Source organism: Hyposmocoma kahamanoa, unplaced genomic scaffold (genome assembly GCF_003589595.1).
Source record: "Hyposmocoma kahamanoa isolate Upper Pololo Valley unplaced genomic scaffold, ASM358959v1 100021, whole genome shotgun sequence".
In the NCBI taxonomy this organism is placed as follows: domain Eukaryota; kingdom Metazoa; phylum Arthropoda; class Insecta; order Lepidoptera; family Cosmopterigidae; genus Hyposmocoma; species Hyposmocoma kahamanoa.
Genome location: NW_020653200.1, coordinates 3,534,144 through 3,551,334, shown reverse-complemented (window position 1 = coordinate 3,551,334; position 17,191 = coordinate 3,534,144). Strand labels below are relative to the sequence as shown.

Below are 17,191 nucleotides of genomic sequence, written 5' to 3'. Positions count from 1 at the left end.
TCGTCGCTCGTTCGTTCCACAAAATAAATAAACCTATGACGTGTATATTAAAATGAACTGCCAACATTATGTTACCAATTTATATTCTTAAATTCGTGCAAAATCTGAGCTAACTTTTACTGCTCTAGATGGCGTACCTAAATTAAGAAATGTAATAGCGTACTTACATGAGTAAATAAATAATATTAATTTATTCTTATAAATAACAAGCTTACTCAACGAAACAACGTTATAATGTTGTATTGAAATTCATAAATAATTATTAATGTTACAGAGGCAGTAAGTGACAAATGTTGCGGACATTAGAAAATAGGTAAAAATAAAACAATTCCCCAGACAATTGAATTACGAAGGAACAAAAAAAAACAAATATTGTCTTTCACCGCTTCTCGTGTAATAAAATTTTATAACGAACATTGTAAAAAATTCGGGCTTCTGCGCGACTGAACTTATACGTCGACTCGCAGGTGTTCGGGCGTTGACGTTACCGTTCGAACGTCGACTCGACTGTTTGGGTGTCGACGCGCTCGCGATGAAAAATTCGCAGGAAACAATCGATGCGAAATACACAACGCCCGTTTTCGCTTTTATTGCTTAAATGTAAAGCCAATTTCACTTTGCGTTAATAAGCATAGTAACTACCTGAACAGGGTGCATTGGGTATTTTGCTAAATTTATTTAGTATAACTGTATGCAGTTTTTAGTGTATTAAACGGAAAAGCGGTCATTTAACCAATTTTGTGTTCTGCTAAATATGCAGAACACCGTTTTAATGGCTGCACTTCAGCTGCGTTTACTTGATGTCACGACTGTGTATGGATATGGAATAATATGGATACACAATTTAAGCAAAGCATCTCAGTGTGTTTATAGGTCATGCACTATCGATTCGTCTTTACTTACCCCAGTGTTAGCGGGTTGCTGTTTATGAATTAGATATTTTGAGTTATTACATGTTAATGTTTTCACAGGTATGGGGACACTTCGAATTCGATTCCTCTCGTTTTCGTACTGAGCACAGGGTCTGATCCATTTGGAGCATTCCAAAAGTTCGCTACTGAGATGGATTTTCGAGATCGCGTGCATTCAATATCGTTGGGGCAAGGTCAGGGCCCTGTTGCTGAGAAAATGATCAATAACGCTAAAGCCAAGGGAGATTGGGTATTTCTTCAAGTAAGTACAGTTAACGTCGCACAGTTAAATTGTCAGGTGGAAGACTGGTGCCTATCACCAGGTATCCACCACTGGGTCTCAATGATACTATATTATGATTTTATTGACAACACCTACTAAGACGTTGAGGGTAAATTGCCATGATAATATAGAAAATACACTAATTTATTGTTTTGAGAAAAGGTAGCATGACAATTTAGATTCAATAGAAACATTAATAAGATTGATAGGGAAGTGTTTGGGTGAATGTTATGAGTGTAAAGTATGTACATCGGGTTGGTAGGCGTGCGCGTGTGTGCGTGCGTGTGTGGGTGCGAGCGTGCGTGCGCGCGCGCGTGTGTGTCAGAGACGTCATCCATTTAGGTGATACTGATGTGTCCCTTGGTGAGCAGGTTATCAAATTCTCAACGCACCATATTCACAGCTCAGCATGTTCCCAGGTTACCATACCCTCATTTCACAAAGTCCTCAGCTCATCTCATTCACAACTCACCATGTCCTCAACCCACCATAAATTCTCATTTTAACATTTCGTCGCCTTACTTTCTCAAACTCGGATTTTCGTCTATCGTCTCTCTCAGTTCACCACATTCTCATCTTTCACGAGAATGTGGTGAGTTGAGAATATGGTGCGTTGAGAATTTGGTAACATGCTCAGAAAGGGATGTCACGGTCCTGTTATCATGCAAAAGTTTTTTGCATATTGTAACCATACATTAATGTTTCATACGATATTCTAATATGTTATGAGCATAGGTCAGATATTCGCAAGCATTTATACCTAAAGTTCACTTTATCCCGTGAAATATGACTTCTTAAAATATGTTTTTATTTTAAATTCCGGGATGCCAAAATGGCGTGACATATGATTATTATATTTTCTCGCGCTTGCTCGAGAATGCTCTCGTATTTCGCGGAAGATTTGGACGCATATCTAGTTTGTAGGTACGTTACACAATTGACCACAAAGTTCATTACGCTATGTACAATATTGTTACAAAAATTCGCTTCCATTTCGTTCTGCCGCAATATTAATTGAGTCTTAGTGTATCGGGATTTTTTCAATACAAAAGCGCACTCCATGGTAGCGAGGAACCTAATTATAGATAAATAAGTATACCTTTATTCGTCCACCTATAAGCAACCCTAGTGTTTTGTTGGCAGTAATGCAAAAATATAATGTTTGCTTTTAAAAAAATATTCGTCATATGTTAGGCTATTTGGTATTGTACTTTTTTGCATAGTTCACAATATTAGCGCTCTGTCAGCGTGTCACTATCCTGGAGACAATGTGCTTGAAACCTTTGGCAAACTTTTCCGCTCGTAACCTTTTCGTTTCGTAGTTTGATGCTCATTCAAAAAACATAATATTATGAGGATATGTGCAGATGACACTTTTAGTTTAAGTAATTCGTTATTTATTAAATGACTTAAAAAGAAAGTGGAGGTTCTCAATTCGATTGTGGAAAGAGGGTACCTCAGTAGTGGTCCCATTTAAATGTGAAGAAAATATTCCACCTGTAAGGGTGGCAAAATAGGGGATGAATGACTTTTGAGGTCAGTTTTTTTCATATGAATATTTCAAAATGTGTTTTATTGTATAAACAATTTTGCATCTGGTTGTCCACGTCTTGGTCAGAAATTACGATTTTTCGAGCTCGTGTAGTTTCGAAATGAATTAATTAAAATAGTAAACTACGACGAAGGACATTATTTCAAATAAAAATAAAAAGTTTTAGTCGTTCATTTTAAAGGGCATAGTACATGGGGCGGATGTTTCCATTTCCAGGGCCTGTGTTAGGTAACATCGCTCTTCTATAATATTAATAGTAATATTGTTCTTAAATTATTCTAAGACGATGCAACTCACTACCGTAACATCTACTATGACTGCTATTGCAACTAATACAAATTTCACTAATTACAATAATTTTAACTTTTCAGACTAAAAATAGCTTAACCTAAGTGATAGTGTGTGTGAGTGCAAGTATGTGTAGATGTGTCTGTAAGTGTATAGTTGTGTGGAATGTGTACATACATGTGTGTCATCCATTCGAAATTGGTGTATTACGAAATCTTCGACTAATTTTCAAGACAATTTTCTCAATCTAATTTCGGTGACAATTTTTTATTTGAATATTGTAGTATATCATCATGAAGTATTTTTTAATATTTTAGTGTAGTATCCAGAAAAAAATATTAAATATATCATGATAATTTACTCGAAATCTTAAATAATAAATAAACTGAAACTTACTCCTTAGTATTGATACTAGCCTCCTAATAACCTATACCCTGTTTTTAGAATACTGATATAGGTACGGACAATGGCACACCAGACTACACATTTTTGTCCGAAAATCGCCTCCAGTGCAACAGAACAAGATACGTCAATGTGTAGCTTGATGTGCTGGCGTGTGTACATTAATTTCCTTACATTATTCCCATTCAAATAAAAAACGATGGTCTAGGGAATAATCGCACTTTTAACAGAATTGTCACCTTGCGGCGTCGTGGATGGCAACTTTAGAGATAATCGTGATAAACTTGACTTCTGACAACCCTCCAGAGCCTTCATTTCGCCTTTATCTAAGTTCCATGCCTACACCAAAGTTTCCAGTGTCAGTGTTGCAGAACTCAGTAAAAGTTACAAATGAACCCCCAAAAGGTTTGAAAGCGAATGTTAAGAGAGCTTTAATTGAAATGGACGCTGACTTTTTTGAAGACCATGGTAGGTACTATTCATTTAAGGGGCAATGGATACGCTTCTATAATAGGATGACGGGTGATATTCAAAATTTGCCCTTTACGAGATTTAAAACTATCGAAACAAAAACATTTTATAGGTATACAGATTCTGAGTACTTGAAAATCCGTGGTAGTAACTCGTTTACCTCTTGTATCGATCTGAGATATTTGAAATAAATATAAATAATAAATGTATTTATATTTCCATTTACTAAGAACAACCCCTAGAGTTTCTTTGCCAGACGAATGATCAGTAGAGTTTGATCAATATGGCGATTTCAAGTGCAGTTTGGTTACCTATGAAATAAAGATGTTTTGCTTACCTAGCTTTTACTTAGCGTTAACGATTTGTACCTATGATACGGTGTTAATGCACAATTTATATTCTGCAGTACTGGGGCAGGATTGGCGTGCAATGATTTTTGGAATTTGTATGTTCCACGCCATCATACAAGAGCGTAAGAAATTTGGTCCACTAGGTTGGAATATAACTTACGAATTTAATAACAGTGATCGTGAATGCGCTATGCTCAACCTTCAGATGTTCTGTGCAGACGGTCATATACCTTGGGACGCGCTTGAATATATTACGAGTAAGTTATTTAAGATGCTACATTTCTTAATAAGTTAATTCATGCAGGTGCTACAGGTGATTTGTATTACTTTAAATTTTTTTTCCCCTTAAATGTATTTTGATGATCTCGCGCATTGAGACTTCTGTCTTCATGGATTTGAAAATTATTATTTTTTAAATTTTATATGATATTTCGTTTTAAAGGTCGGTGGCACCTGTAGGGCTAGCACGATAACGCGCGGCTTGCGCTAGAGCGACACAAAGCGCGAGATCTCTATGCCAGAATAGCAAAATCTCGCGCTTTATCGCTCTCGCGCTAGTCGCGCCCTATCGTGCTAGCCCTACTGAGGGCTTAGTATGCTGACGTCACAATTTGATTGAAATTATTTTGAAAAATTAAAATTTTTCATATGGTTAAATGTTCAAAGTAAGTAATTAAATAAAATTGTGCTAACACAAAAATATCAGATATTATAGCAATACTACTTTCCTCGAGTATCCTCCGTCGGAATCCTTACTATTTACTTTCTTTTTCTACCGTTTAAGTAAGGACTGAAAAAGGTTACGCAATGGGGCTAATCAGGACTGCGAGGAGGACGACTTAAAATGTTTCCACTATAGGATTACTTCATTTTCCTAGCCTGACTCAGTGCAGCTCTGGTGGAAAAGGGCTAGCGGAGCTAAGTATTTGTATAATACTAAAAGCTAGGAATGTGTGCGTGAGATGCGAGCGAGGAATGAGTGCGAGTTACGCGAGCTTGCTCGCCGGCGCCTGCGCTCACCAGACCGCACCCTACCCGCGCAAAGCTAAAGCAAACGAGTCAGCTACTCATCTTCGCACCGCTCAGATACACACCGTAACCGCTAGAGGCGCTGTATAATATGCCATAAAAAATTGTGAAGTAAAATACGTGGTCGCAGTAAACTCATGGTAGAGGCACAGGTCCTTATCATAAACAACGTAATCGACATTTTTAGCAATATCGAGTTATTAACGTATCTGGAATCAGCGAAAAAGCGAGATCTACAACCCCCTAAGCGATTTTTTATATATATCTTATTTTTGTTTAAATACTTTTATACACTACGCTTCGTGCACACAATAAATTCTTAGTAGAATTTATTGTGTGCATTATTCGTGCACACAATAAATTCTATTCGTCATTCTATCATCACAGAAATGCACACGCGTACGCGCACGCGCGTGCACACACGCACACATACAAACCACACTCGCGCGCTCGCACACACACACTGCAGGAGATTCAGTTCTGTTATTACTTTTATTTTATTTTGTTTTATAGTAATTTGAAGGAATGTGTATTGATTTAATAGACATACACACTCAACATAGCCCCGCAATAGGGATACCCTGTGTCGCGGGTGCCATGGACACACACACATAGACAACCACAAATTACACCCATACTCACAAGAGAAATAAATGTAGGCCATACAAATATTTCTCTCGGCCCTGAATCGAACCTGAGACCTCTGCGTGGCAGTCCGGCAAGGTAACCGTTCGGCCACAGAGGCAGTTACGTACTAGTTACACGAGTAAAGGCGACACCTCCTGATACCAAGTATTTTCATACTAAAAACAAGCCTCAACCTTGTTGTCTTTTATATTTGAGACGAAGTAAAGTTTTTTTTTGTTTTACTTATTTAGTTTCAGATCTATTGTTAAATGCAAATTCAGCGTAATTGACATTTTTCAAAGAAAATTTAAGTGCCAATATGTGTAGGTGCGTAGGGTAGTGGTCTACCCGTGGCGTTTTCTCTAGCATAAATCATTTTGTATTGTAAAGACTAACCGTAAAATAGCACGTAAGAAAAGTTTATTGTATTAGTAACAATACTTGGGATCGTGGTCTCAAATAAATCATTTTATTCTATATCTCGAAAGTTACTAAAATGCGAATGCGTGGTTTATGACAAGGAGGGCAATTTTAATACCTATAGGAACTTGTTGCCTTGGAGGGACAGTTATTACTTATTTATTCATCCATCACATTGACTTACAATTATATGGACGTCGGGTCCGCGCTAAAAAGTGTCCGCACTTGTAAGGCGCTAAAATCGTATACAGAGCGCGACACTCCGCTTTAGTCTTCATTTGTTCTACGGACAGCGCGATACTGCGATGACATAACAATTTAAATTTCGAATAGGTTGACTTGGGACATTTTTTTCGTGGTTTTTGTATTAGACCCGTCGTCCATTTATTTGTAAGTCAATGATCCATCAAATCTTTTTAGTATACAAATCGCCAAACTATTTGATAACCTATTATGTGCCGAAATTATTTTTCTATTACAGGTCAAATAACATACGGTGGTCGTGTCACTGACATGTGGGACCAACGCTGTCTCACTACGATTTTGAAAAAATTCTTTTCTCCACCTATTTTAGAAGATGGATATACATATTCACCTTCGGGTATTTATTACTGTCCAGTAGAGAAAATGCTAGACGCTTTTAAGGAGTACGTGGATAGCTGGCCGGTCATTGAAGACCCCGAGGTGTTCGGGATGCATGACAACGCAAATATAGCTTTCGAAGTTAGTCTAGCGTATTTTTCTAATTAGCGTTGGTAAAAAAAGTAACTGTTATATGCATATATGTGTTATATATGTCATAAGGACTAAAGTTAAAAGTTACTCTTTCAAAATGTTGCCCCCGTTAATTGAAAGGGCGCTTGTGACAAAATTCAAAACCTAGAAAGTAATGTTTAAACAAATGAAATTAAAAAGACATCTGCTTTTCATACCCTACCCACTTGAAAAAATAAAAATAGTAACACATCGGCCTTTTTTTACTGATCACAACAATATGCATAACATTTTTTTTAAATAATGTCACATGTGCCCTTTCAACTAACTGCGGCAGATTGCTACATTTTGTGCATGCGTCATCTCCGGTTTTGTATTGATTGAAAGCAAGATCTCGTTTTATTACGTTTTTACTTTTTGTTGTCTTTGTAACTTTTTGTGTAATATACGGGAACTCATTTATTCGGGGAGGATGCATGTCCAAATTCTTTTATATCGTTGTATTTCCGAACTTTGAATGTAAGATCGTTAGGTAAAATGCGTAGTGTTTGTATGCATATAATATACCTGTTTCTGATACAGCACTACACTTATATTTATCGGTATCTTGACAGGCCAAAGAAACAACGACTGTTATCAAAACTATAGTGGATGTTCAGCCTCGATCTGGAGGCGGTGGCAGTGGCGAGACCTCCGATCAAATAGTGTGGCGCGTATGTGATACCACGCGAGCGACAGTACCGCACAAAATAGATAAATCACAAATCAACCAAGATTTGCTTGTCCTTGACGACATGGGGCAGCAACATTCATTAACCACTGTTCTTATACATGAAACGGACAGGTTCAATACTTTGCTCGCGTTGATTCATTCGTCTCTGAATGACTTGCAAAAGGCTATCAAAGCAAGTACTTCTTTCGTAGTTGTAACATTGTTTAAATACAGTTAAAGTCGTTTAGGTATTTAAATACAAAAACGATGCGTTTTTTTTTTCAGGGACTCGTAGTAATGTCAGAAGCTATTGAGGAAGTGTTTATAGCTTTCCTTAATAACAAAGTACCCAACATGTGGCACAAGAAAGGTTACAATTCGCTGAAATCACTGGGCAGTTGGATTCACGACCTGACGCTGAGGGTTGATTTTATCGAGGTTATTTTAATGATTGTTTAAATCCCAGAGCTTGTTTTGTACAGTCGATGCTCTCTCCAAGATGCTTGACCTCCTACCGAAATACCGACTATTTGGTTCTTAGTAGAGTAGTGTAGTGTAATAAAGGTGTTAAACAAAACCTTTAACTTGTGAGCTGTAAAATTCATTTTGATATAACTTCCTTCTTGCATCATTGATTCTCTACGAGTGCCAGAGCTACGGAAATTACTTTTGGGCACTTCCCAGAAGTCCAGCTTTGAAAAGAATTTATATTATAAAATTAATAATAATGTCTACCATAAGTTCGGAATTCCTTTACACTTTACTCTTGAAGGCTCTCAGAAGTAAAACGTTGGCTAAGGAGTCAGGTGTCATTTGGCGCATCGATTGTACCTTATTGTTAGATATGCGGTCTCCATGATTATGTTATTATTATAACAATTGCAGAAATGGCTAATAGAGGGTTTGCAACCCAGTAGCTGGGTGTCTGGGCTGTTCTTCCCGCAAGGTTTATTAACAGGATCGCTTCAATCTTATGCCCGTAAATACCGTGTACCTATTGATGCCCTTCTATTCGACTTCCATCCCCTTTCAATAATAATTTTACAAGAGGATATTTACAAAATTAATAAGGCAAAGAAAAAGGTAAGCAGTCCAGTATTATGACGCTATTTGTAACTGTAAGTGCACACTATAACCTACTTCTTAACCGGTTTTAAAGAAAGGAGGAGGTTCTCAATTCGACTGAATTTTTTTTGTATGTATGTTACGAGGCATTTGTGAACCGATTTTGATGATTCTTATTTTGTTGGAAAGAGAGTACCTCCTACGTGACCTAGAGAAATCCCATTTAAATTTGGAGAAAATATTCCACCTCTTAGGGTGGCAAACTAGAGGATGAATGAATTTTGAGGTCGGTTTTTTCTAGTACTCTGTCCTGAGATTAGGGTTGCTATTTACAACTTTTTCTATTTTCTGTGACCACTAATTTTGGCTTCTTTTTTTCGGTGTGTTCGATTATCACCCAATTTCGATTGGGTTACCTACTTCGTTACCTATGCATACTGTGTATAGTTGCAAAGCAATTACTCAAAGTCATAATCTCGTCAAAATAATTGTAAAATATATTAAGCGTAGACACGATAATGTTTATGCACAGAAGCCGTTATTTGTGCTTTATGGAAAATATATTTGGTCAATACCTACAAATAACAATTTTTTTTACCGAAATATTAGACACGGCCATGATACGTATGTTTGTTGTTCAGGAAGATGAGGATACAGTGGATATGTATTCTGGTCTAAAACGACCAGAAGACGGTGTTAACATCCACGGTCTCTTTATTGACGCTGGACGCTGGGACATGCAGTTAAACAAACTCGTAGACGCTTTGCCAGGTTTGAAACATTTATTAGCATCACTATTTACGACCGTTTCAAACATTGGAGGCATCGAGTACATAACCAGAAATAGAGACGAAATGGCATTTAATTTGTTTGAAAACAATTCTGCCATATCATTACGGTGACAACTGCTGTCCTAAAGGCCAGCCAGTTTAGCTTGAGCTTTGCTATTGAAAAATTACATATTTAATTACCGAAGAAATGAAATTCCGTTTGTTTTGTAATTAGATGTTTTGCTGTTTTTCCCACACCACCGAATGGAACAGCCCCCCATAGTTAGAGATATTGTCTTTATTACAATAAATTAGCATATTTTTGGAATATACGGTGATGTACACACAGGTCGGTTCTTGGCGCTGTAATATTTCAGCTTTCTAATTTGTGATTTCAGTGCAAACGAGAGTTGATATTTAAAAATGATGAGTTGCCAGGGATGGATGGCCCTTATTTCGTCTCTGTTTCAGGTTATATGTTCGAAGATTGGAGGTTATTAGAAATAACCTTCCGAATATCCCTAAAAATTGCGAAATAGCTCTGACGATATTAGTGGTACCATAAAAATGATGCTGTGTCACTATAGTGTAGTTACCATTTTGTAGGTTATTGAAAGCCGTCTTTTTCAGGTCAAATGAATCCTCCACTGCCGGCGTTTTGGTTCGAACCAGTCCTTGAACTTCCTAAGCCCGACCCACGCTACGTTGCACCCTTGTACAAAACTTCAGAACGCGCAGGTAAAGTTAATCTAAAGCGGAGTACCTTATCATGTAATTAATTAGTATATTTTAATTTTAACTAAGTTTTTTTATTGAATATCACAATGTTTTACTACCATCATATTCAATTATTTATTTGTGAAATTACTCCACTAGTTTTTTATAAATATTAACACAAAGATCGGACATTAAGAGAAATTCCTACGATCCGTCTGGATACATACAACAATAATAAATTCGTAACCGTACCGTAGCTAAGTTGATAAAGCGTCAGGCATGGTTTACTGAAGTGATTGTTTGCAGAATATTTTATCCGTAGGTAAGTCTGGAGATCCATAGCACAGGGTATCCCAGTTTAGGCTCCAGCCTTTACAGACGACAAATGTTTTAGTTTACAACATTACTGTTTTAAAGTATATTGTTATTGAGTTGTGTGTGAAGGAAATGAAATATACTATAATTTTTATTTTTCTGTCTTATTCTTTCTTATTTATATCTCTTGTCTCTATCTTTCTTATTTATATTTTATCTTACAGATCGAAGGAATTGTTCTTAATGTTCCATCTTTGTATTTATAGTAAATTGCAGGATTTAAATCCGCCTTCCCCATTCCGTCATCGTGGGACTAGACGTAGGTTGGGGTTCCACACCTATGTTGCAAATCTCGATTGATGTTCGCCATACAAATTGTGTGGAATTCCGTGCAGGCTTGTTCCCCGTACGCTATAACTTGGGCCTTTTCAAGGCGAGAGTGAATAAGCACTGTTTAAGTGTGCATGCTACATCTTCGACCTCATCGTCGCTTTCCATCAATTGAGATGGAGGCATCGTTTATACATTCGATGAATGGAGGTCTACAATAATAATAATAATATTTTAATTTCGTCAACAAAGTAGGTACTTCCTCCGAGTGAAAGTAGGTACAAATTCAGCCATTCCAGTTTAAAGTTGTTTACAATCACTTGTACTTTTCAGGTACCTTGTCTACTACGGGACACAGCACAAATTTTGTTCTGCCGGTATTGCTTAATACTGACATTATACAAGATTACTGGATCATTCGAGGAACGGCTCTCCTAACACAAATAACTGATTAATCGACTAACTAATATGTTTTTTTTATTTCGCCGTACAATTATTTTATGAATGCTAGAGTTATAACTCTAGAGAGAATTTTCATATGATCGGTAGGTATTTAATTATTTCACGCAGTTTCTTTTAATGTATTATTTGAATTGTAATAATAATAATAATAACGCACACACTCAACATAGCCCCGCACTAGGGAAACCCTGTTCGCGGGTGCTATGGACACACACATAGACTACCACAAATTACACCCAAACTCACGAGAGAAATAAATGTAGGCCATATAAATATTTCTCCCGGCCCGGGAATCGAACCTGGGACCTCTGCGTGGCAGTCCGGCATGGTAACCGTTCGGCCACGGAGGCAGTCAAGCTTTAAATTACATTTTTAGAATTACAGCTAGCGAGTTAATTCCAATGCCATTTGACTGTGTTATTTCAATGTGTTATTTCAATTATGTAAGTGACCTGGTAAAATTCCACTGAGACTAGGTCATCTGTAGGCGGAGCTAGCGGGCTGAAAGGGCATGGTGCATGCGCATTCGGTGCATAAAACGATGAAGCTCTGCTTTCCCATTCTCGCCAACACGTCATCTATAACAGCTCCGTTATTAGCAGAATCGATGAAACCCGATCTCACAATCAGCTGAAGTAGCACAATGAAGTAGGAAATTTATTTTTAGAAGTTGAAGCTTGTTTTGAGGTGGTGATAATTATTTTCTAAAGATTATAAACGACATAATTCACAATCTGTTAAAGTAGAAAATGCTTTCTTTTAGAAGTTGATAATTGTTTTTGAGGCAATGATAATTATTTTCTAAAAATATTAAATGATATAAATTACAATCTATTGAAATAGCAAATGTTACATGTAATACATATAAAACACACTATTCAAATAGCAAAAACTATTTTAGAAATAGATGCTGGTTTTTTCTAATGATAATAAATAATGTAAATCAATACTGTCGCCATGTTTTTATTACGATCACCTTACAGCCTCTATCACAAAGCTATACAGACCGACGCATTTTGAGCTACAAATTAGAAATCTTATACAAAATGTATGAATACTAATAATAATAATAAATGAAAGACGCAGGGCGCTGCTTTACTTCATGAATATATTTTTGTCACAATTAACGTTACTTATTATCATCTTATTCCTAATATAGTATGTTATTCGTATTAGCTATTTGAAATTAAATAGTGCACCATTTTGAGTACTTTTTTACTTTCTTAGTGGATATCTAAAAAACAGTATCCAAGTAAATAATGTTGGATATTAAAGCGTTGAATTTTCCAACATTGTAGGAGGGCACAATTTTCGAATATACAATTAGATCTTAAGATCGGCCTACTGTACCTTCTTATTACTATTTCCCAAAATCATAAACGCACATGTACCTATATGGCAGGTCCCTAGGATACCTTTGGTGTAAGTACATATATAGTAGATACTTTTTTCAAAAATCTGCTAACTCATTTGTGTACAAGCAAGAATGTATCAAACTATGATCAAACTGGACATTTTGGACTGGGTCGTTCTTAACGCAAGTGTCAGTTGAATTTAAATCTATCTTAAATTGAAACAAAAAAAAATTGCTGACGTCATGTCTGCTACTTACGTCATCGATCTATGACGATTATGTCGTACGTCGGCTAACCTTATCTATGGCGACATGGTGGTTAACATAGCCGTTAAAGAAGAGGCAAACTGAAAATAATTTTGCTATCTACTTAAAACACGAAAAAAATTCTCGCGAATTTCGGGTGTCTTTTCACATGGAAGATGAGACAAGAGTCGAATTTTCTAAAATTGACTATAAAGGCAAAAAAAGTTTGTAAAAAATTTTGTATTTCCGAGCGCTTTTTGTATTTCTGAGGGTGTTGATATCCTTTTGAGATTTGTTTTATTAGACTGTTATATCATTTTACCACATAATCCTAGCTTAAACCCACAGAAAGTCGTGAAATAGTTGCTCACTTTCTTTGGCAGATACAATTGTTTCGTTACCAGCAACAAATTTCTGACCTATACGGAATAAATAAATGATCTGACGAAAGAGGAATCTGACAGATGTGTACTAAATCGATACAACAGATTTATATTCATTCATTAGGTATATAAATGAGCTCATATTTATATTTAAACTTCACACAGTCGCTAAAATGGTATTAAAGTGAAACGTATTATGAATTTTTAACAGGAAGTAATTTAGTTTTTAGTTAATCATTACCGTTGCACATCGAGTAATATAAGCATACTCGATGCCGTTGTAGAAAAATAAATAAATTTAAAAAATTTAGTTTTTTGTGTTTTGACGACTTTTATTACGTACATCGAGTATTATAAACAGACATGAAGACGAAATAAGGTCCAACCATCCCTGGCTATTCATCAGGTAAATGGGCCTTATACGCGGGGCGCACTATAAGTTCCCGGAATGAATAAGAAAAAAATATTATAAATGGTCAGAAATTAATGTTTCTCAAAATATTTTCCGTTAGCGTCAATGCACTTTTTCATAAGAATGAGCCAATTTTGAAAACATTTATGCCACTCCGTGACAATCTCTGAAACAGATTTCTCTTCGACAGCCTCTTCAGGTGATGAAAATTGTTGACCGCGATTTGGACATAAAAGTCACAAGGTACCAGGTCGGGACTGTACGCAGGATGGCTCATAATGTCAACGTTGTTCACCTTCAAAAATTAATTTGTCTGTCTGGCCGTGTGAGAACTGGCATTATCGTGATGCAAGATGATACGGCGTTTACGGTTATTTTTAAGGAGTTTATCAACAACTTCCGGCAAACAAATGGTCGTGTACCAGTCACTATTCACGATACAACGATTCTCCAAAGCAACCAGTCCAGTTTGTGTAGTATTAATTGTATGACTCATCCCTATGCTTAAAGATGCCGGAATCTCATGGTATGTTACATGCCTGTCTGTTTTGATCATATGGCGCACAGCATCGATGTTTTTGTTGTTCACAGCAGTGGACGGGCGACCATCACGAAATTCGTCACTGAGATTCACACGACCGCGTTTGAATTCAGCAAACCAGCTATAAATAGTCGTCTTGCATGGTGCTTCATCGCCAAAAGCAATTTGAAGCCTGGCCTGTTAAATTACACTTAGGGTCGTATTCCAGAACTCTACTCAATGCTAAAGTCAGGATTTGAGCAGACTTGAGTATGATTTTCAGTGCTCACTGCAATACTCAAGTCCTGATTTGAGTATTGAGTAGAGTTCTGGAATACGACCCTTAAAGTCGTAGAAAATCACACTACGAAAATTTTCACGAATCCATGGTGATGTAGACAATTTCTAAAATGACGCCACAATGTAAAAACAAGTGACAGTCAGATGAAACAAACTGTATTCTTCTACAGCCAAATAACTCTTTCATCTCCATGGAACTCCATTTTCAAATGTTGTAATTAGTTTTTAAATATTGTTTATTGTAAGTGGCCAGTTCCGGAAACTTATAGTGCGCCCTATGTATCACTTTTAAATATCAACTCTCGTTTGCGCTGAAATTACAAATTAGAAAAGTGAAGTAGTACAACCCCAACAAACTTACTTGTAACTTATGCGTGCTAATTTTTGTTTTTCATAGAATTAAAAAAAATTGACCAAACTGGAATCGTCCAAAGGTATCAAATATTTTAAAAATCATAGATTTTTACAACTGTACAACTTGGAACTCAATTCTACTACATCCATAGATTTAGTATAAGGCCCTTATTGATGTAGTCATAGTATGTATAGGTATTATGACTACATCACTAAGGGCCTAGAGTTTGTGACGAATACTGCAGCCCGTAGCATGGCTACGCATGATAGTAGCGACACGCGCGATACATTTGAAATAAACGCGCGTTCTTGGCTATCTATGTAAATTAGATCCGATTGAGACAGCCAATAGCGCGCGCTTATTCCAATTCGAGAAGGAAATATAAACTAAATCATATTTTTATATGATTAATGTTGATTTTTATTGTTCATAAATTTTGTGACACTGGAGCAAGTCACGTTCGCAGTTTTGTGAAGTAAATAAATAAGTGACGGCCAATTGTAGTGCCATTATGAATATGACCAACACGGGAAACACTGTACGCAATGTACTTTTTAAAATATTTATCACTATTTCTCAATAAATTTGTAATAAACAAAAAAGTTTTATTTGGGATCTAATAAAAAAAATACCAATTATATTATTTGAAACTGATTTATTTTAAACTGGTTAAATCTTGTATTTTGAACAATATCAGTAACAAATTCATGTTGTTATGGAAAGAGAATATCGAAAGAAAATGTTAAAAATACGACAGCCTTGTGTGGAGGCGACCATGGTAGTCGCGCTATGGTCAAAAACTACACTAAGTCGAAGGGCGAAGACCAGGTCTGGACGCGGGCATTAGCGCCTCTGCCGATCAACAGGCCCTTCGCGCGGCGGCTGGCGGCAAAGCTCTGCTACCACACGAGACCTGAGCTTTCGAACCCTAAATAATATAAATTATGTGATTTATAAACAGCGTGCACCTAAATAATTACATCAATTACTCCACACAGACCTAAAACAGTCTAGTCCTACTATCCCCGTGGAAGGTTTGCCGTGACACCAATTAGCCAGACCAGAAGGTAGCTAGAAAGCTACCTGCACGTCTTCCATGCATTTACAATGTTCACCACCGAGTGTGTTAAATATTTGTTTGAAGACTTCTGACTGTCAACTGTGTTGTACAATTGGCCATAGAAAATTTACAAACACGTTACGAGGTCAATAGCGATTGGCAACACTGAAACTAATGGTATAACTGCCGCTCTTGCCACATTAAGTTGTATATGTTACAATTCGAATTATAATTCCGAAACGATTGAAATCGAGTGGTGCAGACCATTCAAATGCAAAACATATTAGACTAAATAAGTCATATTAATTAAAATCGAAATCTTAAAGTAACTCTTTCCAATTTTCGAAAGCGCTTTTAGCGTTACGCGGCTATAGCCATGAGTGGGTTTTCGTTATCAGAACTATTGCTAGGAGAGAATAATCCCAGATGTCTTCAACAAGAATAGTGAGACTAGAAGTCTACATACACTTTATAATCATTTATTTACTATTTATTACTTGTGAAAGTGAATGAATATCACAGTACTTACTTCTGTTAATTTGATGTAGGTACATAATATATTATACAAATTGGTGTCGAAATAAGAAGTATATCTCAATTATTTCTATAGAACTAAGACCTCAACGACCAGTTACAAGATTTTCCTGTTCCTATTTTTCAGCACACACAGAGCACGTCAATAAAATAGTCGGTACAAAAAGTGTCAACTGTTATGTGACGTCATAGTTTTATAGGATAAAAAGAAAATTACCGAAAATTAGCAGTTCAATTAATTTTTACATTAGCCTTATATTATTATTAGAAAAATAAAAAGACCTAGACCGGAGTTCGTTTTAAAAACCTAACTATAATAACGATTCGCTAATGTTACTCGTCAAATACGACTTCCCGTAGGATTCACTTTCATATGTGTTGCACTCTGACAAAGTACGTAAAGATTGTAATCAAGATAATGTAAGCTTATATGATTTTCCCATAAAAATCAACTAATATAACTACAAGAATTTCTGGTTTACTATAATTATTATTATTAATACAAAATACCTGGTTCTTTACAAAGTTTATACATTGATTGGTCAAAAATGAACCACTGAAGCGATAAGGTTATTTTTGTGGTAATGAGCAATAAATCATTCGCTAAAT

At 36.3% G+C, this 17,191-nt stretch overlaps 1 protein-coding gene across 1 annotated transcript in view; it reads left to right on the top strand.

The window, feature by feature from the left end:
- The window catches only part of LOC113240311 (dynein heavy chain 6, axonemal), a 75,775-nt gene extending 64,199 nt beyond the window's left edge, over positions 1-11,576 (top strand). Inside the window, exons 57-66 of the mRNA XM_026477588.1 lie at positions 972-1,173; positions 3,667-3,904; positions 4,314-4,514; positions 6,815-7,056; positions 7,662-7,952; positions 8,045-8,197; positions 8,645-8,842; positions 9,466-9,595; positions 10,225-10,332; positions 11,290-11,576. Of these exons, the coding sequence (XP_026333373.1) occupies positions 972-1,173; positions 3,667-3,904; positions 4,314-4,514; positions 6,815-7,056; positions 7,662-7,952; positions 8,045-8,197; positions 8,645-8,842; positions 9,466-9,595; positions 10,225-10,332; positions 11,290-11,411 (1,885 nt within the window). The 3' untranslated portion in view covers positions 11,412-11,576. The remainder of the gene's footprint in view (positions 1-971; positions 1,174-3,666; positions 3,905-4,313; positions 4,515-6,814; positions 7,057-7,661; positions 7,953-8,044; positions 8,198-8,644; positions 8,843-9,465; positions 9,596-10,224; positions 10,333-11,289) is intronic.
- The last annotated feature ends 5,615 nt before the right edge of the window (positions 11,577-17,191 follow it).